Here is a 26,426-nt window from a genome sequence, read left to right on the forward strand (position 1 = left end):
TGGAAATGCTCTACTTCATAGATATATTTTTTTTGTCTCAGAAGACATTTGGTTTTACTAGATATGCCGTAATAAGATGAAAGTATTACGAACAATTGAAGTCTTAGTCTGATGCTACTTAGTATCAAATACTATAGTAAACAAAATCATAGATTGGTCAGTCCCCCAGATAATCAGCAGTCCAAAATAGGATATCTCTTTGTAGTTTAGGTTGTTCTTCCAGTAATACGAAGCTTGCATTATTAGAAAATGCCTTTGATATACAGTGATTAAATTTTAATCCTAAGAAGAATGAGGGTTCAAATTTTTCAAAAGCATCTGAGACAATGATGGTGAATATCTCTCTATATTTTAATGGTGAGGCAGTTTACCAGCTGTGGGCACTACTATCTGGAGAATAGGCACCTCCAGAAAACTTCTCACTGGCAAGTACATCTGTAAGGAAGAAGCTTTTCATCTGAATACTGAAGGTCACATAGCATGATAGATTCTGCTCGCAGGACAGAATTAACTGAAGTGTTTCTTCTTGGTAATGATTGTGAGCCAGGGAAGAACAGTCAAGCAGGATGAAATTGTTTGTATTTCATTTGGAAATATCTAAAAGCAACTGGGAAATGAAGGGTGCAACCGTGAACACGTAAAATGCTTTGAGAGCTTCTTACTGCAAACACTTAAACGCAAGGATGTTCCATATCCCTGAGCATACCTGCCACAAAACATAAAACAGAAGGCAGAATTATCCCAGTTGTGAGAATAAAACAAGGACAAACTGGAATAACTTTTCCCAAGTCTTTTAAGTTCTTATCCAGCATCTCATGGCTCTGCTCTTGTAAGGCCAGTCCTTCCTCAGGGCTTTAGTGAAAGTTAGTGTTTCCCCTCAAAACTGCTGAGTGAAATACTTGAAAAATCTCCATCAAAAAAACCCTCAAACAACTCCCACCAAGAACGTCTGTGGTGCACGCTTGGATGTCACTTGATTTCACACCTCTTGTTGTTTTTCAAGCCTGAGTTGGTGACGAATTTCCCTTTCTGGTTTAGGACTGAAACCTGGCAGCTGTCTGCAAACTATCTAGAGTATTTCTAGAACTATAGAAATTACTGCAAGGGTTGCATCGTTCTCTGTTTGCTGGAGTTGGTTTAAACTCCGTACTAAGTCCTTTCCCTGGATGGGAAAGCGTGAAGAGCGAGTTAACCCCGCAGAGTTCTGGCACGCGGAGCGTTGCAGGTTGACAGGATGTGCTCCTTGTTGCTTTGGAACTCGAATGCAACACTTGCTGTTCCCAAACATGCTGTAGATGCTGTAAGGTGATACGCAAGTCTCTCCCCAGCAACTTTGAGATGTGCTGAAGAATAAGGTGACAGAGAGGAGATAAAGGGGAGTCGGGGTGGGGGGGAAGCAAAAACTTTCTTCCTCTCCCCCCTCCCTCCCCCATTCTTCCCCAAAAATGTTCCTTGTCTCTTGCAGTTCACAAGCTGAGGGAAGGAAACAAAGGTATAAGAATTATTTTATTTATAAAGTCTTCAGGAAACACTTTTTTTTTTTTTTTTTTTCTACTCATCAAACTGGCAACAGTGACTGTAGAGCTTCTCAGAGCCCAGAATCCCTCCTCACCACGCCAGGGAGCAGGGGGCTGTTCATATAAAAGGTTGGGAACGGAAAAGCCCTGTGCAGGTCTAATGGTATGAAAAGTGCTCAGCTGGGACAAGTCTTAACTTGCAGTCAAGTCTTAAGGAATTCTTTCTAATGTGTGGAGTTTTTGTCTTGTGTAACTTCCCCCACACACACTCCTTTCCAAATCACCCACCCCCAGTTTCATGGGCTCCTAGGGAATGGGAAGGGCCTGTAGCTGAAGGAAAGAACATGGATTTCCTGGGCTACCACTGCCTAAGAACTTCCCATGGTAGGATGCAAGAAAAGTCTCAGCTGTCAAACCACCTGTGAATCCCTCGTGTCCTCTGTCTTCTCTCTCATGGCCTCAACCTCTGGGCAAACGTTAGCCCTGGAGCCGTATTTTTTGGAGTTGGTCTCCTGGGGAGGGAGCTTGCTCTGTTGGTCTCCTGAACAGAGCTAGTGGAGACAGCAGGCACGGGGCAAGGTGGACGCGTGCTGATCCATGTGCCACGGGGCCGTGGAGCGCTCTGCAGACCGGGTGCCGAGAGGGAAATCCAGACCTCTGCTTCCATTTGGTTTCTGGCAGTTTGATGTTACTTGGTGTCCTTCATGTACTTCAACTTTTTACTTGTCCATCGTTGGCATGTGCTGCCCTTCCCTGTCGACTCCCTTCCCCAGGAGATCTCATTGTACAGTGCCCATTCCTGTTCTCTCTCTCCGTGTTTGGATGTACTGCTCTGTGTAACTCAGTGGGTCTCCCTCTTTCTGGTTTGTTTTTTTTTCTAGATTCCTGCCGTTTGTTCATCGTTGTGCCTAAAGCATGTCGATGTGGCGTTCAAGTACATCGTCCAAATCCTTGTCTCTTCAGCTTCTCTGATGCTTGAATTCTCACCTTTGACCTTGTGTTGACCTTTGATGCTGATGTGTATTTTTATTATGTTTATTTCTTTCTTTTTTTTTTTTTTTTTTGTGCTGCCAAATTGGTTTTGCTAGAAAGACTGCTGAAGGGGAATATTTAAACTTGCATTTGAATATAAAAGAATTTCTATTTTTCTAGACCTTCGTAAGAATAACCACTTGATTTTGTGAATCTGATTCTTTGTAATTGTCTTCAGAGCAGCCTTGCTAGCATACCGTGTGGAGTATTTGTATTTCTGTGAACATACAGCCAATCACTTTCTAGGCTTAGTTTTTTTCTGTGTGCTTAGTTTTAGAAACAGTTTCGAAGCAAAAAGTCAATTATACGGTGTGACTCAATCTTTCAGGAGACTTCCTAGTCACATTTTGCTGATCTGGTTTCTGTGCTTGAGGAGACGGCATGTGTTTTTATGAGTTCAAACTTGTGACTTGAGTGGCATCAGCAGAAAACACTTGAACTACATTTTCTTCTGATTGTAGCTACATTTTTGCCCTGGCGTTTATTGATTTTTTTTTTTTAATTATTTTTATTCCTTCCCCCCGCCGCTTCCCCGTGTGATTAACAGTCTGCAGTGAAAATTTGATCGAAGTTGATGTTGTATTTTGTTAAGCTCCAGCATGCTTGGTTTTTTTGTAACTACGATCTCCTCAGCAAAATGTGATGTTTTTGTTTTAATCTTTCAAATTAAGATAGTGCCCAGAAGTGTTTTGCATGTTTCCTGCTGTTTTCTTCACACCCTCGTATATATCACCTTCACCTCTCTGTTTTCTATAGTTTGTGCAAAAACTGAGCAATTTAATGAGTTTCAAAGGTATCCTTTAAATTGGTGGTTTTGATATGACAACCGTCTGATCAGAAGCCACCTGAGGGCATCTCCCTGTGCAATTAGACTGTCTGCCTGACAGAGCACCTGGACCTTGTTCCATCTCCAGTGCCGTCAGAGGCTCCCGGGGGCTTGGTTGCACCGTTCCCGAAGTGCAAGCTTTGGTGGAAAGGGATAGCTGGGGAGCAGGAGGGTGGGGAAACTTCACGGTATTTCTGTTCCTGAAGTTACCCGAAGCTCGGGCTCCTTCGAAACGCTCTTTATGAGCGTTTTGTGTAGTTCAGGGCACATTTTTGTGAAGTCCAGCCCCAGTCGAGTTCCATCAGTGAGACCCTGGTGGCAGGATCCTGAGAGGGATCTAGGTTAGCTCTTGAAATAAAGTGTTGGAAATATCCCAGAGAAAGCATTTGTAAACCTGATCCTACAACTGCTGGCTCTTTTCCCAAGTGACAAGCACAATACAACAGCCTCTGAAGCTGTGACCTGAACAGGGTACCATCCCCAGCTCTCTTCTCACGGGCCTTAGCTGGGGAATCTCTACGGAGATTTTTTACTTTTTGTTTCGTTTTTAATTGGGTGATGAGCTAAGCAGTTTCTCCAGCTTGCGGGAGGAACTAGAACAGGTTGCTGCTTTCTGGGTAGCAGGCGTCCCCCTACCCTACGTACCGTCTGCACAGGTAGAAACTGGGAGGGAGCTTCTAGCTGAAGGCACCTGAAGAGTGTGTGCTGTGAGGAGAAGCAGAACATAATGTGACATGAAATCCCAGGAGAAGCAGGTTTGCTGGGAAAACAAGTCATGTTTGATTGGATAGAGATCTTACTTTTGTCCAGTGCTCGGGATAACGCAAAGACGCAAAAGGATTTCTGTTCTACCTTACTCCTGAGTTGGCTGAGGATACGATGCTCTCCATGGATACTGGCAGGACTCGGGCAGACAGTCCTGGCTCTGCTCAAGAGGCAGAACACGGCTGGGTATGGTGCACGTGCCTGGGAGTGGAGCGTGAGGCTGAAGGAGAAGAGGAGGGGGCTGGTTTATCTGGGGGTAGGGTTGGGGGCTGGCTGCTGTCAGTCCCACAGTCTGAATGCACAGGGCTGCGTGTCGGGGGGGGCACTGGCACTGCAGCGTGCCAAGGAGCTGCCAGCGCGTCTCCGTGCACGCGCGTTTGGTTCCGTAAGGAGCTTCGGGGGAAACCTGTGGAAAAATATCCCAAGAAAACCAAAATGCCAAACGTTGGATGTTTCTTTCCTTTCTTTTTTTCCTTTTCTTCCTTTGGTTGTTTTAATTGTTCTGTGGTGGTTTTAATGGATTTGAGACAGTGGAGCAGCAGCTGCCTTTCTGATTTTTGGCTGCTTTTTGTGAATAATTTAAAAAGAAGATTTACATTTTGGAGACAAACCTGTGGGCTTTTTTATTGGTACAAACATTGTATTTAACACTAGGGGTTTTGTACAGTTTTTTGCCTTTTCTACTAGAAAACAATGTAAAGTGATTCACAATGTGACGAGAAAACAAATTGCCACTATGACCAAATGTAGAGTCTGTTCTGCAGTAACGGGATTTAATCAACTCGAAGTCGTGGTTCAGTCGTAGAAATGCTTTTCTTTACCTTGTTTGAGCTGTTCCTTTTTTTTTTTCTTGTTTTGATTTGCAAAACAAAATGTCTTTTTGTGTGAAATGGTGTTGTACTCTGTAGAGAATTACGGATTTTACTTTGATGGTTTAAAAAGTGGAGGAGCACGTGTTGCTTTTCTGATCTGATCGCAGAGTTTGTGTAGTGGATTTAAAAATGAAAAGATTTGTTACAAGTTTGGAACGAGCGAGTATGTGTTAAAGGAATTTTCTTCCTTTTGTGTGTGTGTTTTGTTTTTGTTTTTGTTTTTTTTTTCTTTTTGTCCCAAAGGGCAACTTAAAGCTGTTTTAATTGCACAGACACACCGACAACAAGTCATTTTGTATATGCCAAGTGTGGTACCTTCCTTTGTTTATTTGCTATTAAACTGTTTGAGAAGAGTCCTTGTGTGTTGTATTTGTGTCTTAAACATGAGGTTCTTTTTGGGTCCAAGCGTGGGAAGATGAGGAGAGAGATGAGAGAACTATCTGCCAGTTTTTTAGCTGTGAGCCACAAAAGTTTTCATGGCCCAATACCACTTGTTCCAGATGTACAGTATAGCCCTGAATTTTCACCTCTATGTAGATTGAGCTACTTTGAGTAGAAATGGAAAAGGTTTTTTGGTTGTTTAGCCTCCACTTTGTGTCATTTGGCAGCAGGTCCCCTTGAGACATTAGAGAATCTTGGCTAATGCAACCATGACACACTGGTGAGTGAGGTGTAGGCGTAACCAGCCTCTCAGAATCGGTGCTGCGTAGCCACGTGCCCGTCTGTGCAGTGCCCTTCGTGGCGTTTCAGGGGCTAAATAACCTCAATGTAACGCCAGACTTTGGCTACATGGGAGCAGCACGTGCGTGGTGGTGTGTGGGATTAGATGGGCACCAGCTCATACTGCTCCTGCGAGCCCCGTACCCGCCGCTGTCTCCTTACCCCTTCCAGGAGCACAGCCAGGCTGCTGGACCTGGCCTGGTTCTGCGTCGTGAAGGTACCCGCAGTTCCCAGTGCCTCTGCTCCTGGAAGTGCTGCACAGGGCAACCCCAAATGGGTTGGGATTACTGGCTACTGGCTCAGGTTTTGCGATAAGTGAAAGTTACCGGCTTTGCTTTTAGAACTAAGATATGTTAATCATTTGAAATAAAATGAGTTGGAAAAAAAAAAAAAAGAAATATTTGGCGTAGGCAAAGTGTAATTCATTTAGAGACTTGCCACAAGTTTGATGTTAATATTGCCTCTCTCAGAAGGAAAGTACCACAATGGCCATGCCTTTGCCCCGTTTCTGAAAGCTCCTAAAAATTCAGCGGTGTCATTCCTTCCTTCTGCTGTCTTGCATCTCACAGACTGCAAGCGTTTCCAGGGCAGCTGTGTTTCTCCTCCGTGTCCTTTCCCTCTGTTATCTGGCGTACTCTGTTCCACCCCATTACTTCCTACATGATTATAAATCTCAGAGCACTCGCAAGCATCGGGATTTGGCGCTGCATTCCTTTCCCTGCAGCCCACCAGTTGGGAAGCGAGGCCCTGGGCCACCTGTTGCCAAGTATGCTGGGATGGATCCTTGCGGTTCACTCGCAGCTGTTGAGGAGGGAGTTCTGGTCAGATATGTCTGAGCTGAAGGATGGAGAGAAACAATTGAATCAGAAAAAGGGGTTGTTGAGGCAGGATGGAAGATTCCTGCTCGTGCAAAAAGTTGGCTAGCCTCATCCTGCTCAGTCAAAGCTCTCTCAATTGCATCTTACAGAACTGACACTGGATCCCTCTGGGTAGGTGGCTTTTTTATTTTTTTGAAGGCTTTTTGTTTAATTTAAAAGGCCACCACCAATCAGTAGACAATTAAACTACGAATAAGAGCCAGCGTATTAATCTCTGAAAATAATCAGCATTTCATATGAGTTGTTATATTTATCAACATCAATAGGAAATACACAAACCCATAGATTAAGTCCTGATGTTGAATGTTTTAGGATAAATCTATTTTTTTTTTCCTCTCACATCCACCTCCACCTTTCACTACTTGTTTTGACTCCAGTCTCCAATCTTCCTGACTTTACCAGCCATGTTCTGCTGTCTCCATATGGCCAGGAGTCACCGGGGATACACTAAGAAGAGCAATGGGGAGGAGGACAAGCAGCTCAGTGTGGTCACTCTGAAGAAGTGACTGCATGTGTAGCTCCACTGCACGACAGGTGAGACTCCCTAATCTGGTGTTTCCTGCACCTTGCAGGCTTGTTCATTTGCAGTTCCTGAGAAGAAGCCGTGCCTCATTTAGTGTAGAAGCCATACCTGGGTCCTGCACGACCTAGAGCTGTCTCGAGCCGCAGACTGACGGTGGCTCTGCCGTAACTTCATCGGAGCAGCACAGGTGGTCAGTGTGGGTGATTCTGCCCGTTTTCCCCTCCTTATGTAGGCAGCTGCGTTGGGCTCAGCGTGGTACGATCAATATGAGACTTAACTTTCTGGTTTTTTGAAAATGACCAATTTGAGCTTGATGGATCTAGCCCTTATTTTACTAGGATAAGTTTTGATCTCGGTAGCTGAGTTGTGAGTTGATTCTTAAGAGAGAAAGCACTGTTTCATAGGAGAACTCCAAAGTAAGGGAGTACAGCGTGAGCAGCAAAGGGCAGGACAGATATTTCCCTCCTGTTAGATGGGTTTTGTCAGGCTGCAAGGTGTCCTCACTTTGCCTGTTCTTCATGGGACGTGAGAGTGAACATTGAGGGGAGCAGTGCTTTGGTGAAGTGGTCCGAAAGGATCAGGTTGAGTGTGAGTTACAGGCAGGTTTATTTTGCAAAGTAGTCTGCTCCACCAAAGAACAATGTGGGTTTTGTTTTCCCCCCTCATGAGTCCTGGCTTGATCCTTTTATGGAGCAGACTCCAGTGGTTGCTCTCCCTGGCCTCCTCTAAGTCCGGATGGCCTCGCCGTTATCAGTGCTTTCCATGGGGATCAGTCTTCTGCATCTTGTGTTCATCCCACTGCCCATCTCCAGAGGGTTGTGTAAGAATTACTGCAGAGAGGAGAGACTTTTTTTAAAATTCGGAATCAGACTTTTATGGAAGCCCTAAAATCTATGAAGTACCTAGATAGTTACAGTGCTGCTGACGTGATTTTTGCGCGCTAAGCAGCTGTGCCTCAGCATTTCATTTCTTCAGCTTTCTGTAGCTTTTTCCACAGTTGCTGTTTCCAAAGTTTGAGAGTACACAGTCTATGCTGAAACATCACCTGGCACGTTACTGCTCTGAAAAACAATGCTAAATTAAATAATCAAATACTATAGAGTATATAAGCTCCCAAAACAGAATCAGTCTGATTGTAGCAAGACTTTTCTACCATTTAAAATGCTTTTCCTCTTAAAATAATTTTTCTGAGGAAATTTTGGATAAAGATATGGATGGAATCTTTTAAGATCATGACTGCTGTGATGTAAAGCCTCTGGGTAGACTGTGGTTCCTTTTTCTTTTGTGTCCTGCTTTCCTTAGGGATATTACCTCAGGAAGGCTCATTTGGGTTTGTGTTTCCTTAGGCAGCCGTGACACAGGCCAGGATGGACCAGCTGGTGGCCTGTGAGATTATTCCATTGGTGTTTACCTTTGCTTGGGGAAGAACTGCCACCAAATTCACACAGAAGCAGGGAGGCAGCTGGAGACGTGCCTGCTTCTGCATGCAGGTCTGTAGCTAAAACTCTGAATTGCCATTTCTCCTCTTTGGCCTGTAAAAGGATCCCAGAACAGGTATCTGAAAAACATCAGAGTTCCCAAAGACATTCCACCACCCCCAAGTTTGGTATCTCTTCTTGGGAAGGACAGAGGAAATCTATAGCTAACCAAGACTGGATCCATTAAAAGCACAGCACGTCAATGGGGGTATGAAACTTGACTGCTAGAGGAACCAGTCTAACTTTGAGTCTTTCAATGGTGTGTAGAAGAGTTAAAGCTATCTTCTAATTGGGCTGACAATTCTCTTATGCAGTCGGAAGGTGCAGAAATCTGTTGCTTTGGGTCATTATTGTCATTCGTGGTAAAAAATGAAGTTCTGAATGCAGAACTTGAGTTGTCAAAGGCACTGCTGATGTTGAAAACTCTTGGGAGGACTGTCACAGACACCGGCTGGCAGTGAGCAACAGTCAGTCGTGAACAAAGTTTTTCAGGATGGTTAGCTTCTTGTGGTCCCAGTGCCATGTTTGCAGCAAATCTGTGCCAGAGCTGACCCGTGTCCGCAGAAGCAGTCGGCACTGCCAGCTGAGATCCTCGAAAGGGGGGCTGAATTTTGTGCCTGGCAAAGTATCGGGCACATTGTTGCAAGTATAATACTGCACGTGCGTACACGCTGGAGCCTTCTAGATCATACCTTACTTTTCAAGGCACGTATTGTTCCTAAAGCTGTGGTCCTAGCCGAGGCTGCGACCTCCCAGGCTGGCCCACCACCACCAGTGGTTGTGAAAGGGAATGGCCAGAGAGGGAGGAAGGAGACAACTGAGACATCCCTGTGAGTGCAGCCCATGGTCTCTCCCGGGGGTGTTTATAAGCTGCAGGGGTGGGCGGTTGGCTCGCCGTGACCTTGGGAGCTGGGCAGCCTGACCAGCATTCCTGGGAGCCGTGTGAGCCGGAGTGGCGGGCGCAGCTGTAGCCAATGGGGGGGAGACCAGCACTGGCTGCTCGGATTGAGTTTCACTCCTGAGATTTTTCTTTCTCTCCCTGTCGTGCTTTTCCTCTTTGTTTATGGGAGCGGACAGGCGAACGCGCTGACGGAGTCGTAGCCAGCGAGACGTTTGCCTGGTGGATTTGGGATTCTACCTTCAGTGCTGAGCAACCCCTTCTTGCCATTGCCTCCCCCAGCTCCAGCCCCCCGGCATGGCTGGGCTTTTGTGGCTCCGAGCCTCCTGAGCACACAGCCCTCCTCTGTTGGGGCGTTGTGTGTCGTGTTCTCTTCTGTGTGCTTCCTTTTTGCTGTCCTTAGAGGCTAGTGCATGAGGCTTTTTAATGCCTGGGAGATGGGGCAGGACCAGACAAAGCAACAGATAGAGAAAGGACTCCATCTGTACCAGTCTAATCAGACCGAAAAGGCCCTGCAAGTCTGGATGAGGGTTTTGGAGAAGTCCGCGGATCCTGCTGGCAGGTTTCGGGTTTTGGGTTGCCTCATCACTGCTCACGCAGAGATGGGCAGGTACAAAGAGATGCTGAAGGTAAGGTGAACTGGAGGTGAATGCATGCCGCTGTGTCGCACTCGCTACGGAGAGTGGCTGGAGATCAGAATGGGAATTTGGGGGTTTATTTTGTGTGTAAGAGAACGCACCAGCTGTTGAGTGCAGATTGTGTAATCACTGTGTTGCCCCATAGCTCCAGCCCATGAGATACACAGAACGCTACTTCTCATTGGGTCTGGTCCCTCAGGATTCCCAGGTCATTGAGGTTCTGTTAATTACAAGGACTTTTCCTGATTTCTTCCCCACATACACACACGCCACGTTATGAGGCTTCAGGAAAAGGTAGGAAAACAGGGCTTTTGCTCCCCTTGAAGCTGTTTACACTGTGTATGTCCGTGTAAAAAGAGATCTCCAAATGGATTCCGAAGAATAAGCAGCAGCCTTGTAGAGATGTGTCTGTTATCTTGTTTGACTGCTGTTTGATATCTAATATAGATCTTACATTGGTTTTTATTACAATTGCTTGTTTCTAAGGGGGCTGATTAAGAGGGAAAAGAGGGGAAGAGGATGCTTTTTTGGCAGAGGGGTCGAGAGACACTCCAGGAGGCATCTGACCGTTGAGGTCAGAGAGGGGCTCTCAGTTGTCAGGACAGCACAGAAGAAAGAGGGATGTGGGCTTGGTGGAAGAGTAATAAAAAGAAGCTGAAGTGACATTTCAAGAGCATGAGGATAAATGCCTTGGATTAAGTGAACAAAAAGAAGCTGACGTGTGGATCTGAGAAGGAACAGGATGCATACAGAGAGCAGCAGGCGGTGTTTGGGAGGGCGACTCAGGAAGCTGGGAGCCAAGGCAAAAGGATGTTGTAATAGTCTCAAGAAGCTATCCTAGCCTCAAGTGGGGTCTTGCTAAAAGGCCTCGATGTTCTTGTCCCGATGGTTTTGGTTGCCTCTTACTGGACTGGTAGTCATTCAGCGTTTAGCACAAGGTGTCCACATCTCACTGAAAAGTTTTCGGTAGCTCCATTTCGAAGGGTGGGGGGCCGGGGGGGCACATCTTGCTGGCAGACCCCCGCACACGTCAGAGGCCTGGCCTCAAACCGAGTGTTTCGGATGAAGAAGAAAAGAGGGGTATTATTGCACTCAAAAAACATGTCAAGAAAAACAATTCTGATAAATAATGTGGAATTAGCGGTGACAGAAACTTTAATTAGGGAAGAGAGAAGCAAAAAAGGTAAGATGCAGCTACTGGAAGGAAATGCTGAAGGCTCCAGGGGAAAACAAGAAACAGGCAAAGGACTGGGCTCCTTGCACCCGAACCTTCATTCGTTACCTGAGGAGAGAACAGAAAGTGTGATCAGAGTAGGTGAATTTTAGTTCTTCCCAGTATTAGGAAGGAAAAATAAGGCTTTAGACTGCAAGTGATCAAAGCCAGAGGAAGGAGAACTTTAGCACTAAACCCTTGAGGGAGGAAATAACAGGAGAAAAGGGGTCAGCATGAAAGGCATGACATTAACTGTGGTTTAAGAAGGGTTGTGATGCTCAACCTCTTTTGGAGAGAAAAATTTCTTCACGCCAAGGAAAGAGGCTGTGGCAATCGGGAAATAATGAAGAACTTTGTATAAAGGTAAGGGAACGCGGGGAAGTATGAGCTACTGCACGTTACTGGGTCCACACAGCAGCCTTCCTGAAGTGCTAAGGAAACTGGGAACGTATGTACCCAAACACAGGTGATTTCTGGGTGTTTTTATTTATTTTGTGGAGAATGTAAAATGTTCTAGCAGCTTGGATTATTATGTGTTGTCATTAGACAAAAAGGAAGCAATTGGCGCCCTTGGGAATTGTTACGCATAAACCTAACTGCTAATCTCTAATGAAAACACATTCTGAGAAAATTGCTAAATAATTATTTACCACAAAACACAGAAGGGAATCCCCGCTGATAAGTTTGCAGTCTAAAGGAAAAGACTTCAAATCATTTAAGAGAACTGTATGCAATGAATCCTGGAGGTTATAGAACAAAAACTGCCAAGATTGCAATTTGTTAGTATAAAATCGATGGAAGAAGTAGCTTGCTTGCTTTCTTTTATTAATGGAGTACTTGAATATCTTAAGAATTCCAAAGAAAGTGAAATAAATTAAACTGAGCGAAAGAAAACTGAGCTGCATTGTGTCAGATGTTTCCTGCTTCACCTGCTTCTCTTTAGGGCCACTTAACAGCTTTTTTCCCTGCTAACTGCCAGCCTGGTTCGTTGTCCTTGCCCAGAGACCATGTGGACAGAGGGAGAGGTTTCTCCAGACTGCTTATAGACCTTGCCAACCACTGGGTGACCGCTCGGTGTCGAAGGTGCTTCCCAGTCCGTGCTGCTGGGCTCCTCTGCCCTGGTCAGAGATGAACCACTTCTTCAGCACAGGGTGCTGCTCTGTGGGTGCCCGAGCTGTATTTCATAGATTCATAGATTTCTAGGTTGGAAAAGACCTTAGAGATCATCGAGTCCAACCATCCCTAATCCCCATTAATAAACTGCCCATTAAATAAATCCCCATTTAAATAAACTGCACCGTTTTACAACCACTGTCTTTTCTACTTCAAGTTCGCAGTGGTCCAGATCGACACAGCGCGGGAGCTGGAAGACCCGGATTTCCTTACGGAGAGCTACCTAAACCTGGCTCGCAGCAACGAGAAACTCTGTGAATTCCAGAAGACAATCTCTTACTGCAAGACGTGCCTGAACATGCAGGGCACCGCCGTGAGCCTGCAGCTGAACGGCCAGGTGAGCCTCAGCATGGGCAATGCCTTCCTGGGCCTCAGCACGTTCCAGAAGGCTTTGGAGTGCTTCGAGAAAGCTTTACGCTACGCACACAACAACGACGACAAGATGCTGGAGTGTCGAGTCTGCTGCAGCCTCGGGAACTTCTACGCCCAGATAAAGGTGCGGTAACCGGAGTGATTGTCGTCTTGTGGATGCAGGAAAGGATTGGAAGGGGTGTGAATTGCAGCTTTTATCACTTTGCTGCAGAAAGCGAGGCACTGAGAGCGCGTTATAAGCTCAAATCTCCTCTCTAAAACCATCAGGGGCTCTCGTTCACAGTAAGGGTGGGAGCATTAGTGTAACGGGGATGGAGCGTAGCAGAAGCAGCCGTGAGTATTCCTGCGTGTTGAAAAGATCAAACTTTGCTTCAAAGAAGATCCCCTCACAGGAGGTGCTGCTGCACGCAGGGCTCGCAGCCAGAACTTGGGCATTCTCTACTCCAACCACCCTCTCCGGCAAATAGCTATTTATATGAGCACAGACAGGCAGGGACTGAGGAGGGGGGAGATCTGCCAGTTCCAGCTTCTGTTACAAACAGCAACAAATAGTTTTTTCTTACAAAGTCTTGGTTTTTGTCACTAGCGGGAGACTCACCAACTGAAGTGTTGAAAACTCCCTCATAATACCAAAACTAAGAAAAGAACATTGTACTGGAAACTTTTAAGGAGTGAAATAAGACAGGAGAAAGCAAGATTTTAAAACCTGTGATTTCCTTCATGCATCTTGGAGAATTAAAGAACATGAGGACTTTTTCCTTTCTGCAGTCTCATGTAACTTACTCGTGAATGGGTTTAGATTCATAGATAATAGTTTTACATATTTATTGTAAAATAAGATTTCTTTCTAAATGCCTTTAATGCAAAATATGCTTTAAAATGAAAATATGTTGTCTTCTTACTTACTGTGGATTTGGTGAGGCCATGATTTTTTTCTTCCCATTTCCTGCAACGATGGACAACCAGCCTCTTGGAGATCCTGACTCACTATATGAAGAACATAGGGCTCCGTGTAGATGTTGAAAGCAGGGGTGATGTAAGAGCAGAGGAAGTTCTCAGCCTTTGGTTACAGAAGAGGGTAAACAGTTCCTGCAGAGTAAAGGTGGTAGCATACTGTATAAAATTCATTTGCTGTACAAAAATCTGCTAGCTGTTGCAGTGTTAGAAAATTAAAAAATGGTTGAGTTGGGTTTTATTTTTTTTGCTTTTTGCTTTATTTTTGCTGTAACTGCTGGCTGTCTGCTTCTCTGCCTTACAGGACTACGAGAAAGCCTTGTTCTTCCCATGTAAAGCAGCTGAGCTGGTGAATGACTATGGCAAGGGCTGGAGCCTGAAGTACCGTGCCATGAGCCAGTACCACATGGCAGTAGCCTACCGGAAGCTGGGGCGCTTGGCAGATGCCATGGACTGCTGTGAGGTACAGGGTGCAGGCGGGTGCAGAGCTGTCAGGGGTCTCTGCAAGGGGATCTTGCCCACAAAGCTGGGAGGAAGAGGGATCCCGTGGCGTTCGCTCGTGACTCTAGATATTCCTGCTGCCTCCCAGTCTCAGAACTGTGGGAGCTGGGTCTCTTTAGCTTGGAGAAGAGGAGACAGAGGGGGGACCTCATTAATGTTTATAAATATGGAAAGGGTGACTGTCATGAGGATGGAGCCAGGCTCTTCTCAGTGGCATCCAATGGTAGGACAAGGGGAAATGGATATAAGCTGGAATAGGAGGTTCCACTTAAACATGAGGAAGAACTTCTTCCCAGTAAGGGTAACAGAACACTGGAACAGGCTGCCCAGAGAGGTTGTGGAGTCTCCTTCTCTGGAGATGTTCAAAACCCGCCTGGACGTGTTCTTGTGTGATCTGATCTAGGTGGTCCTGCTCCGGCAGGGGGATTGGACTAGATGATCCTTTGAGGTCCCTTCCAATCCCTGACATTCTGAGATTCTGTGGTTTCAGTAGCTCAGGGGGCCTCAAAAGTTTGGGTCTATGAATGGCCCTTGATGGGGAACATGAGAACAAGTCTTTACTTGCCTTAAAAAACACTGTGCTGTTTCTTTGGAGCTGACCTTTCGGTGTCTGGAGTGCTGTTTTGAACCTGGAACAAGCTCTTTTACCGACCAAAGACAATTTCTTTCAGGAGTCCATGAAGATCGCCCTGCAGCACGGTGACCGGCCCCTGCAAGCGCTGTGTCTGCTGTGCTTTGCAGACATCCATCGCAGTCGCAAAGACGTGCAGGTACAGCTTCCTGTCAGGAAGGACAGAGGGGATAGGAAGAGGGTGTGAAAAGCAGGCCACAGCAAAACATGTGTTCTCCTCCCTGCTTCTGCAGACAGCCTTTCCTCGGTATGATTCCTCCATGAGCATCATGACGGAGATTGGGAACCGCCTGGGCCTGGTCCAGGTGCTGCTGGGAGTGACTAAGTGCTGGATGATCCAGAAGGAGCTGGATAAGGTCAGTTACAAGCTTGTTTCTACAGAAGTGCGTTAGACAACATGAGAGCATAGTGTCTTTTTCTGAACCGTGTGCCCATCAAAGTGCAGTAGGGACCTGTACCCCTTGGTTCTGCCCACAGAGTCTGTTTCTTGTACAGTTCCATTTCTCCGAATGGTCCCTCCCGGGGTCCTGGGAATCTGTTACAGTCTGAACACCCGTTCTGAGTCAGACTGACTTACAGAATTGTCTCATTAGTCGGTCCTGATGACCACACTGAGGGAAGGGAGCCTTCTCCTGCCGTTGTAGGCAATCAGCTTACGCTTATGCTCTGAAATAGATCCCACTGCCTGCTTTGTAGCTGTATGACTAAGGTCGTTGTTGTGATAGTGATGATGTTTAGACAGCTCTACAGCTCCACTGTGTGCTTTGCAGGCAAGTGTGGCATCAAATTCCTAGAAAAAACTTTGAAAGTTTATAAACTGTGATGTGAAACAAGAGAAATGAGAGCAGAAAATCACTTGGGAACAGACAACTGATCAATACAGTACCAGGGGGTGACGTTGGTTCTTTTGAAAACCCTTAGGCAGGTGATGTGTGTTGAAATCCAGATCGCACTAGCTGCAGCAGACTGCAGCGCAGGAACGTGGCATGGCTACGGAATGAACTGCTCAAAGGTCAGCCTTGAACCAGTGCTGAACGATCCGGAATGCCTGCACAGTGCCACACCAGGATGCTGGTTTGAGTTGTAGATGTGATGAAGATTCACTCGTATCGTTTTCATGAGACACAAAGAATTTTAGCTCAAATGAAGCAACCCAGATATTAGGAAATCAAATATGTGTCTGTCAGAAAGGACAAGTCCAAGGTGCTGCCAGCATCTGGGTTGCCCACAGCAGGGAACCACTTGGGTGAGATACACCTTGCAGTCTCAGTAAGTAAACATGATGTTTGCAATGCAAGAAGAAACCGTGGGCTTAAGAACTTTACTGAGTGTAATCCCTTCCCAGACTCATATCTCGTATTCAGGACAGGACAGGACACAGCAGGTAGGCTTCCACAGAAGAGAATATTCGGAGCACTCCTCAAACCCCTGCATCCACTGACCCCTCCTCCAGCCATTGCCACTCTCTGGCACCGCAAGCAGTTGTCGCCCGTGAGGGCCTTGCACAGAGTCCTCATCTCACCAAAACCCACAAAAGAAGGGAAGGAATGGATGAATCTTGTGTGCTGTTCCAGCCATTCGAGGGAAGTCTGCCCTGGTGCTCAGGGACCTAAGGCTCACTGCCCCAGATGTGACCTCCTCAAATGTCACGGCCCTGAAGACTCACCCAAGCCTGTTCCTCAACGTACCAGTCCCAGTTTCCACTTCTCATGCTACTCACCCCAATAAGGCAGTTTGCTAACTTTCCACTTGCAGATTCCCTGTCCTTGTCCTAGCTTCCCCCATCTTTCCAGTCTCCTTGGCCAGTTGGTCCGTTTCCTTTCATTTGCATGTAGTCAGTGCTACTGCAGATCCCCCTGGGCTGCCGTCACAGCCTGCTTGCCCAAACTCTTGTGCAGTCTCAGGACTATGGAAGACAAACTGTCCCCTGGACTTCCTGGCATTTCTTCCCCTACCCCACACGCTTCACTTTGGTTCTTAGTCCTGGTCATTAATTTCAGGGTTTGCCAGAACACAGCCACTCCTCCGAGGCACAGCTCTCGCTTGTGTTCTACCTGCCAGCCTTCAGTTCCTGCTTCCCTCTTCGAGTTCCTTCTCCTGGGCTGTTGCTGTCACCACAGGTCTACATTCAAAATCCATCCTTTCATCTCATCTGGAATAGGAGATTCTCCTTCTCCTAGAATAGCAGTAATGCCCACTTATAGGGTAGAAATTGTGTAATGTTTCTCCTAAAAAAACCTGCCTCACAAGGGAGCCCTCTTCTTCCCCTTAACTAGATGATCTTTGAGGTCCCTTCCAACCCTAACCATTCTATAAATCTGAAGCAGATCTTGATAGTTGTGGAGAACAGAGACTGATTATGAGAACAGTGAGAAACTGTGGCATTTAGGGTGAAGTAGGGACTCATTTGGTGCAACAGCTGCTATGCTGAATGCTTTCCTTCGCATTGAAGACGACAGAGAGCAGAACACTCCTACATCACACCGTGTGTAAGTAGGATAAAGTGGATATATGAGCAGCAGGGAAAAATGGAAGAAGGCGGTGCGTTGGTAGTGCTGGTCCCTTTCCTCCTCTCTTGTACAAGTGAAATTGGAGTTGCCCAACGATCATTGAGCTTGTAGGGTAGGATGGGGGAAAGGTTTGCTTTGCTTGTGGTTCCTCTCAACCCCGATGGCCATATGTGACTGAGTTTAACTGAGTCTGGATTCTCTCTGCTTGGAAACATCAGCCGCTGCCAGCATGGTACCCCTACTTGGCATGGCGTGGCTGGAACAGAAACGTAGCTCTTGGATTATTTGTGGCCTTTCAGAAACCAAGCTGTTCATACAGATGAACTTTTGGGAGGGGAGGGAAATCTGCCAGACACCTACCTTGCATCTCCAGAGTTGCAGGGATGCTTGTTTATCCAAATTCTACTCTATACCTCTTTCCCTCTTTCTTTTAATGATTCCCACGGGCATTCGTACAAGTCTGGGTTTGATGGATCAGTCTGGGAACTGATGATGCATGCTCTCCATTCACAGGCTCTGGAAAGCATTGAGAAGGCACAGGAGCTGGCAGAGGGACTAGGGAACAAGGTAGGATCCTACAGCTTCTCCTCAGCACTGTCCATAGTCTTCTGTCAGGCAGCTGAAGCAGCCAAGCGTTCAAGTGTCCAGACTTGTTACTGCGTGTTAACGTGTCCACATTAACCAGTGGATGCTGGACTGGCTTTGTTGTGAAGTGTGCAGCTGTGGGCAGTTGCACAGACCATCAGTGTGCAAGTCTGAAAAGTGAGGGAAGAGTGGAATAAACAAAGGGAATGGGAGCAGTAAAAACTTGGGGTTTGAAACAGGTGGAGAGCTAGAGGATTAGGGAGTCTCCTCTTGAAAAATACTATGGCCCTGAGCAGCAGCTGAGCTGAGTGCTGGCTGGAGGCAAAGGGAAGTGAAATGCAATGGACAGCTCAGGAAAACCATCTTGATGACAGGGCTGCAGGGCGCCTCCAACCTGGTGTCCCCTTTTGTGGCACAGAGAAGTAAAGTTACTGGCAGGAAGTGCTGAGAGACCAACTGTCCTTACGACTGATCCTGTCCCTGGGGCAGCTGTCTGTGCTGATGTTCTTCTGGTGGGCTGATGGGGCTGTGGTGGTTTCCGCTCCTCCTGATACTGGTCTGTCTTCACTTTTCTTATGTTTCTGCCCTTCGTGTGCAGCTGGGCCTGCTGAAGCTCCACTGCCTGTGCGAAAGGATCTACCGCACAAAGGGGCAGCAGCGAGAATTGCGTGACCACGTGGTGAAGTTCCACGAGTGCGTGGAGGAGATGGAGCTGTACTGTGGCATGTGCGGAGAGTCCATTGGGGAGAAGAACAACCAGCTCCAGGCGCTGCCTTGCTCCCACTTCTTCCACTTAAAGTAATGAGCTGGAAGTACCAAAGAGCCTTGTCGTGCCATTCGTGTGTTGGTGCCCAGAGTAGGACAGCCCTGTGCATGCTGTTCCCCAGGGCTTTGTCCTGCGTGCCCGTGCCCCGCAGGATCCCATTGCAGTGCCAGGGATGCCATGGCCTTGAAGGGTGAGACTGAGCCGTGACATCCATCTCATTCCCACTTCTGGCCTCTAAATGATCGTTCACCACTGACCTCACCTTGTAGGTGCTTGGCCCAGTTCACAGATCCCTATTTAATTCCTCTTGGGGAAGCAGTTCTTTGGGATTTTCCCCCGAACCGCCCCTTTCTCCCTTGTCTGGAGAGGCAGAGGTGGGGAAGGTGTTCAGTGTGGCACGGTGCCACTGCCAGGAAAGAAGCGGGCTGTGCTTTTGTTTTCGGAAGGAACACGAGTGTTAACACGAGCCTCCGTTCTGAAAACTCAGAATTTAACAACTCTGCCTCAAAACGACGCCAGCACTAGGATGACGCTCCTGGGCAGCGCGCGGTGCCCGCTGCGCCCCGGGGCTTTGTCTCCAGCAGCGTCCGCGCGGGGCTCAGAGCTCTGCCCGCGCCGGGAGGGAATTTTTTCCCCGTGTTCCCGTTACCGGCTGGAACAGCGGAGCCGCCCGTGCCCCGACACTCGCTCCTCCCTTTGCAGGTGCCTCCAGACCGACGGGACCCGCGGCTGCCCCAACTGCCGCCGCTTGGCGGTGAAGCCCGGCTACGTCTGACCGCCCGCGGGCTCCCCGCGCCGCCGGGACTGACGGCCGCGCCCCGGGGGCCGGGCTGGCGGCGGGGGCGTCCTCGGTGTTTCCCCCCACGCCCGGCGGGGGCCCGGCCCCGCTCGCTGCCCTCCCGCCTCGCTTCTCTGTACGGGGATTGACGGTAATAAACGGTGTCGCCTCCGCTACCGGCTGCGCCCGCCCCTGCCCCGCACCGACATGGCGGCGCCGCCGCTCCGCGCAGTTGGCCGCTGCCACGTGACCCGCGCGGCGGCTCTTGTCCCCCCTCACGTGACGCGCGCCGACTCTTCCCCCTCACGTGACCCGCGCGGCGGCTCTCCCCCGTCACGTGACGCGCGCGGCGGCTGTCCCCCTCAGCGTCCGCGCCGGCAGATTCGGCAGATCGGTCGGGCCGCTGTCCGGGCGGCGGGGGCGGGGGGAACCCGGCCGGGCACCGAGGAATAAGAGGCGCCGCGGGACCTCCGAGCCGCCCGCCCGCCCCGCGGCCCCCCCCCTTCTCCCGCCCGCTGCCGGGCCGAGCAGCGCGGAATCTGCCGCCGGGAACCCGCCGCGCTGTGCGCGGGCGCGCTGACTGGGCGAAAGATGGCGTCGGTGTGGGATGAGTCGGAGGTGAGGGCCGGGGCCGGGGGTGCGGCGGCGGCGGCGGGGCGGGGGGCAGCAGGCCGGGGCCGGGGGTGACGCTGCCGCTGTGCCCCCGCAGGATGGGGTCGGCGAGGAGGTGCTGAAGATGTCCACGGAGGAGATCGTGCAGCGGACGCGCCTCCTCGACAGCGAAATTAAGGTAGCGGCCAAGGGCGGGCAGCGGGGCCGGGGAGCGGAGCGGGGCCGGGCCGTGTGGCCGCGGCGCTGCCGGTGCGCGGAGCGGACGGGCCGCGCAGAGTCATGGCGGCAGCGACGGGGGCGGTGAGAAATAGGATGCGGGTAGCTGGCTGGAGATTCGGGAGGCGGAGGGACAGCAGCCCGCGGGCGCGGGGCGGGAATGGTGAGGGCGGGAGCTGTGAGCCGGGGAAGCTCAGCGCACGGTTGTCAGCTAAAGGCACGCGAGTCCTCCCGCTCCCGCAGGCATGGGAAAGGGGGAAGCCGGTTCCGTGGCCTGGGGGAGGTGGGATCATGGAGCAGTTCGGGTTGGAAGGGACTGCAGGGATCTCCAGACAGCCCTCCTGCTGCCGGCACGGTCAGCCGTAACCCAGGGCTCTGTCCGGTGGGATCTCGACAGCTGCAAGGACTGGGATTGCACCAGTCCGGGCGCCCTGCGACTGTGCTCACGAGGGTGAAGATCTGGTTTACGCACAGCCCGAACCGCGCTTGTTTCACCTGTTGTCCCATCTGCCCGCCATGTGCTGCAGGCTCCACGAGTAATTCCGACTTATTAACGTACTTTCTTATTATTTGAAGTCAGCAAAGACAAACGTGTTTCTTATTTTTAAATTGCAGAATACAGGAAGGAGTAGCAGCAAGTTTCTCTATATTAAGGGCATCGTAGTTGAGGCAGCAGAAATGCTTACTGGCACTCTTGAATGTTTCCTAGGCTGTTTATTAAATCAAATTCCTGAATTTTTTGCATTTTAACGTAACAGATTCTGTATTGGCTCCAGCACTAGTCCTGTCCTGTGAATACGTAGGTGTTGCAGCACAGTATTGTGCTTAGGCATCGAGGGTTTTCAGAAGATTTTAGAGTTTTTTAAGTTTTTTAGAGAAGTCTCATTTCTGCCGTTCCCTGTTCCTGCTTCCAGTTTACCTTGGTTCTGTGCTGTGATTCTTCCAGGTCTTTCTGGCTGTTTGTTCTGACGCTGTTGCGTTTCATCACTCCAGTGTTCCAGCACACAGTTCTTCTCCAAACCCAGCAAAGCGCAGCTTTAACACGGATGTGTGTACGCAAATGCATGTAGATGTGCACACGTGTGTGTGTCCAGTTACTGGTGCATCCATGGATACCAGAATGGAAAACCACAGCTTTCTTAGCTAGGTCATGTCCTTACCTACGTCGTACCGCAACCCTGTGAGCTGGTGCATTGATCAGTCTACGGTTATCTAGTGACACTGGGAAGAAATTATTTGGGGATATTGATTAGTTGGGGACCAGAATGGACTGGGCTAACCAATTTTTTGGTGCTAATTTCCTGACTTTGCCACTTTTTGTATTATGTTTCCCTTTATACTCACTGTTTCCTCAGACTTCTGGGTTTTGTAACTGTTTTAATTTTAGAATAACGTCTGTATTTTATCTTGCCTTAGTCTTCTGATGCTCTTCCTCCCTCTCTCTTCCATGTCTTGATTCCAGATCATGAAGAGTGAAGTCCTGAGAGTGACCCATGAGCTTCAGGCCATGAAAGACAAGATCAAAGAGAACAGCGAGAAGATCAAAGTGAACAAAACGCTGCCGTACCTGGTCTCTAACGTCATTGAGGTGAGAGTGGCGCATTCTTCCTGATGTACATCAGGAGGGAGAAGGGCAGGGGAGCTCATCAAAAGTTTGAACATGGCATGTTCTCAAAGTTCTGATGCTCCTGGAGCCAGGACTTCCAGGTCTTTCTGTTGGTTTTGTTTGTGACCTGGAAGCGTGCATCACTTGCCCACTCCTTGTCTGGATGGTTGCTCAGGTGTTGGCCACATGGCCGGCAGAGGGTGGCACAGCCTCGCGTGGCGTGGACTCGGGCCCGTGAAACGTGGCACGTGCTTTCTGAAACCCGGCAGGCAGCGAATGAAGAGCGGTGGCTCTGGTACTGCCTCGCGTTCTTTTTGTAACCCAGTAATTTTGCTCATCTGCTGGAAAATGCTGGCGGTTTTCTGTTTCTCAAAAAGGGGGTTGTTTTGTACGAGTGTTTCAGAACTTGATGAACTTAAGGCTTAATGTGAACGGCTGCAACAGGAGGAGAAATCAGTGTCACTTGCTACGGCCTTGTTCTGGATTTTGTAGCTTCTCTGTGTGCTGCTTCATGAGGAAAGGAAGAAATGGATTCTTACAGGAGGGCTTTAATGCTTTCAGGATTCTGCTGCTGATGGAAGACAGGAAGTTTTATTTCTCCTACTGCATGTAATTTAGAAGCATCGACCCTGCGGTCATGCTTCTAGCCTGGTCATGTTGTCACGAAACCTCTCGCTCTGGTTTTCAGCTGCTGGATGTTGACCCCAATGACCAGGAGGAGGATGGAGCAAACATTGACCTGGATTCCCAGAGAAAGGGCAAGTGTGCTGTGATCAAGACCTCCACACGCCAGGTAAGACCCGTGTGCCCAGCAGGGTGTGAGGAGTGCTGAGAAGCACCCGACCTTGGTATGGCTGCTCTTGCTTACTGGGACTCCTTTCCTACAGACGTACTTCCTGCCTGTTATTGGGTTGGTTGATGCTGAGAAGTTGAAGCCTGGAGACCTAGTGGTGAGTGATGCTGTTGTGACTGTTAGGTATGATGTTGGCCAGGAAGTGGCGTGTGTCTTGCCTTTTAGAAAGGAGACAAATCTGTCCAGATTTTTCCAAGACCATTTACTAGAATTTTAATAAAAAGATATTACAAGTTCAGTCATATTTGTAGTATAGAAAAGAAGTTGGGGAGGTGTCTTCACACGTACAATCAGGTGCTGGAAATTTAGATATCATTTAGCAAGCTTTCTAAACCCAGGTTTTTGTACTGTAAGTAAATTGGGCCCCTTTCAAAAACGTGCTGGGTTAGCTGTGGCGTTGCCCGCTGTGCCAAGCTGTGGTGACCTTAGAAGTGCCATTGCCAGAGCTGGTTATTCCAGGGTCCTGGAGGTCTGGGGAATCATCTCTGATTGTGTGTTTACTAATTGCTGTCTGAGGGGCCTGTCAGGAGCAAAGGACTTGTGTTTACAGGGAGTGAACAAAGACTCCTACTTGATCCTGGAGACTCTGCCTACCGAATACGATTCACGAGTGAAAGCCATGGAGGTGGATGAGAGACCCACAGAGCAGTACAGCGACATCGGGGGGCTGGATAAACAAATCCAAGAGGTGACACTCCGCGTTCCGTTTCTGGGCTGACTGAGGACTGAGCATCAGCTCAGAACGTCAGCTGGCAGCAGGCAGCCTGGGTGTGTGTGGGGGGAACAGCTTTAGGTGTTAATATTTTTCTTTCACTGCAGCTGGTGGAGGCCATTGTCCTGCCGATGAATCACAAGGAGAAGTTTGAGAACTTGGGAATACAGCCGCCCAAAGGAGTCCTTATGTACGGGCCTCCCGGCACAGGGAAGACGCTTTTAGCTCGAGCGTGTGCTGCCCAGACCAAGGTAAAAAGGACCTTGGAAAGCGTGTGCTGCTGTGGAGCAGTAGTTGAAGAAGAGTAAGAGGCCCTCTGTGGAGAGAGGACTCATCGGTACAAACTGGTGTTACAGGGGTGGGGTTTCCTTGTGTGCTTGCTTGCTGGTTTAATTAAGGGCTTCTTGTAGCGCTCAGTCCTGATCCCGTTGAGAAACGAGGCACGGGATTCTCTTTCCCTTCCCAGGCTACGTTCCTGAAGCTCGCAGGTCCACAGCTCGTGCAGATGTTCATTGGCGATGGAGCTAAGCTGGTACGAGATGCTTTCGCTCTGGCCAAGGAAAAAGCTCCCTCCATCATCTTCATTGACGAACTGGATGCCATTGGCACCAAAAGGTGAGGTGTAGGCCATGCCGCAGAGCCTGGCAGCTGCCTGGAAGCCCCCTCTGCCTGGCTGGGTGAGGTTCAGAAACAGAGTGTAAAGCAAATCACAGGCAGCAGTTGCCACAAGCCTTGGGCTCTTGAGTGAAGCACATGAGGCTCAAGATCCATCTGATGGGCTCCTGCTCTGCAAAACTCTGTTCCGGTAACTGTATCGGGCATGTGGTGATGTTCACCCTCATTTACTACTTGGGCCTGGACAATATGAGCCCCATTCAGCTTTAGGGACATAATAAATTAGACTTGGCTGCTGCTGACGGTCATTCTAGTTGCAGTCCTCATCGAGGTAGGGCTTCCTGTAGTTTCAAGGGGGAACTGGGAAGACCTTGGCCAAGGAGTGCGCACTGCAGTCATTCTGGTTTTTTATGTGATTAAAATCATGGAGGCAGGGTGGTCAGGCACACTCTGCCCTTGTCTCTTCCTCAGGTTTGACAGTGAGAAGGCTGGTGATCGGGAGGTGCAGAGGACCATGCTGGAGCTGCTCAATCAACTTGACGGTTTCCAGCCCAACACACAAGTCAAGGTTGGGAGCTAGCAGAGAGCGCTGCTGAGGGCCAGGGTGCTTTAGCAGGGGATGGAAAACAATGTCCAGGGAAGAAACTTGGTGGGTCCTTGGGGAGGAGAGGCCTGTCCTCCAGATACCTGAGACTGATGACCCTCCTTCTACGTAGGTGATTGCTGCAACCAACCGGGTTGATATCTTGGACCCAGCTCTGCTCCGCTCTGGCCGATTAGATCGCAAGATTGAGTTCCCGATGCCGAACGAGGAGGCCAGAGCCAGAATTATGCAGATCCATTCACGCAAAATGAACGTCAGGTATGGAAGAGGCGTGACTTTCTGGGGCTGTTTGTCACTCACGCTGGCACTCAGGGCTGTGGCATGGTAGGCTCTCTTTTGCTGAGAGCTCAGCTGGGTTTTAAGGAAGCTCCAGACCTTGTTTTTTCTAGCTGGTCCATGTTCTCAGAGTTCTTTTTTCCCCCCCTCTCAGCCCTGATGTGAACTACGAGGAGCTGGCTCGCTGCACAGACGACTTCAATGGGGCCCAGTGCAAGGCTGTGTGCGTTGAAGCGGTAAGTGCTGCTCCGCAGCCGCCAGCGCTGGTGGGAGCGGTGTGGAAGCCGGCGTGGAGGAGTTCCTCTGGGCTGATGTGATGGGCACACATGTGCCCTCCCTAACTGCTGTCTCGTTGGGCAGGGGATGATCGCTCTTCGCCGCGGAGCTACGGAGCTCACCCACGAGGACTACATGGAAGGGATCTTGGAGGTCCAAGCAAAGAAAAAAGCCAATCTGCAGTACTATGCCTGAGCTGCTCGGTCAAGGTCGTGGCCACGGCAGAGGACAGGGCCAGACTGGACTGTACCACTGACGTTCTGCCTGGAAAAAATAAAGCGTTTTTTTCCCTCTAAAACCAAATCAGTGCTGGGTTGGGGCTGTTGCCATTGCGCAGTGGTTCTGCACCTGCAGAAGGGAAGGTGAGAACCTCCTGTCCGCTGCCCTGGGAGCCTTCCTCTGGCTAGAACTGGGTTCAATCCTGCTCTAGTGCTTGTGGGTGAGCACCAGCAGGTTATGCTGCAGTAAGTGTACTCCGAACCTGATGATGTGCAGCACAGCCAGGGAACGGGCTGTACAGCCTCGTTAGAGTCCTTGAAGCTTTTGAACTAACACTCACTTTGCAAGGGAGAGGTGAACACCAGTCACACGTTACGATGTTTTAACTTTGTCTTTTAAACTTAACACCATTGGTGGTGTGTATGTGTTCTCCCTGGTGAATCAGTCTGGTAAATAGTCGGAAAGAATTCAAGGATTCATCCACTGGGCAAGTCTTTGAGTACTTTTAATGCCAGTTGAGAATTACAACTTCCATTTAAAAATTACACTTTTCATAATTACACGGACTTCAGCATTCAGTATCTTACATGCCACTGTATTGTATTTGAAATACAATGTAAACATCTCCACGTGCTGGCCATCTCATCCTTACCTGTGCAGTTTTTGGAGGCTGGGGAGAGGGGCGGGGAGAAAGAACAGATGAACGAACGGAAACTGCACCCCCAAGTACTTTGGCCGCTGTTCCTGAGTTAGCCCTGGCACTCGTGCTGGTTCCGAGGTCCTTTCCTGCTCGTTTGGGAGAGGGGC

The 26,426-nt window shown here is 49.0% G+C and overlaps 2 protein-coding genes across 10 annotated transcripts; both read left to right on the plus strand.

Moving 5' to 3' along the window:
- The first annotated feature begins 9,823 nt into the window (after nucleotides 1-9,823).
- Nucleotides 9,824-19,627, plus strand: RAPSN (receptor associated protein of the synapse). 8 transcript variants are annotated; one of them, XM_086612665.1, is made up of 8 exons: nucleotides 9,824-10,138; nucleotides 12,691-13,029; nucleotides 14,164-14,322; nucleotides 15,032-15,130; nucleotides 15,225-15,347; nucleotides 18,015-18,068; nucleotides 18,685-18,884; nucleotides 19,555-19,627. In XM_086612665.1, exons 1-8 carry the CDS (start codon nucleotides 9,923-9,925, stop codon nucleotides 19,625-19,627), a joined length of 1,263 nt encoding a protein of 420 aa, XP_086468791.1. In that variant the 5' UTR covers nucleotides 9,824-9,922. The 8 variants fall into 8 exon arrangements, with proteins under 8 accessions (XP_086468791.1, XP_086468792.1, XP_086468794.1 ...); XM_086612666.1 differs by lacking the exon at nucleotides 18,015-18,068 and having other exon boundaries at nucleotides 9,947-10,138; XM_086612668.1 differs by lacking the exon at nucleotides 15,225-15,347 and having other exon boundaries at nucleotides 9,947-10,138.
- A 574-nt stretch (nucleotides 19,628-20,201) lies between these two features.
- On the plus strand, nucleotides 20,202-25,727 carry PSMC3 (proteasome 26S subunit, ATPase 3). Of its 2 annotated transcripts, XM_086612684.1 has the most exons (12): nucleotides 20,202-20,248; nucleotides 20,340-20,420; nucleotides 21,921-22,046; nucleotides 22,753-22,857; nucleotides 22,952-23,014; nucleotides 23,468-23,605; nucleotides 23,737-23,880; nucleotides 24,096-24,244; nucleotides 24,716-24,812; nucleotides 24,961-25,106; nucleotides 25,279-25,360; nucleotides 25,485-25,727. In XM_086612684.1, exons 1-12 carry the CDS (start codon nucleotides 20,222-20,224, stop codon nucleotides 25,593-25,595), a joined length of 1,269 nt encoding a protein of 422 aa, XP_086468810.1. In that variant the 5' UTR covers nucleotides 20,202-20,221; the 3' UTR covers nucleotides 25,596-25,727. The 2 variants fall into 2 exon arrangements, with proteins under 2 accessions (XP_086468810.1, XP_086468811.1); XM_086612685.1 differs by lacking the exon at nucleotides 20,340-20,420.
- The last annotated feature ends 699 nt before the right edge of the window (nucleotides 25,728-26,426 follow it).

The sequence above is a fragment of the Tauraco erythrolophus genome, chromosome 6, assembly GCF_009769465.1.
Source record: "Tauraco erythrolophus isolate bTauEry1 chromosome 6, bTauEry1.pri, whole genome shotgun sequence".
In the NCBI taxonomy this organism is placed as follows: Eukaryota; Metazoa; Chordata; class Aves; order Musophagiformes; family Musophagidae; genus Tauraco; species Tauraco erythrolophus.

Coding starts and splice junctions, on each gene's coding strand:
- PSMC3 (XM_086612684.1), top strand. CDS start 20,222: ATGGCGTCGGTGTGGGATGAGTCGGAG. Junction 24,245..24,715: donor GATGCCATTGGCACCAAAAG/GTGAGGTGTAGG, acceptor TCTCTTCCTCAG/GTTTGACAGTGAGAAGGCTG. Junction 24,813..24,960: donor AGCCCAACACACAAGTCAAG/GTTGGGAGCTAG, acceptor CCTTCTACGTAG/GTGATTGCTGCAACCAACCG.
- RAPSN (XM_086612665.1), top strand. CDS start 9,923: ATGAGGCTTTTTAATGCCTGGGAGATGGGGCAGGACCAGACAAAGCAA. Junction 10,139..12,690: donor GGTACAAAGAGATGCTGAAG/GTAAGGTGAACT, acceptor TTCTACTTCAAG/TTCGCAGTGGTCCAGATCGA. Junction 15,348..18,014: donor TCCAGAAGGAGCTGGATAAG/GTCAGTTACAAG, acceptor CTCCATTCACAG/GCTCTGGAAAGCATTGAGAA.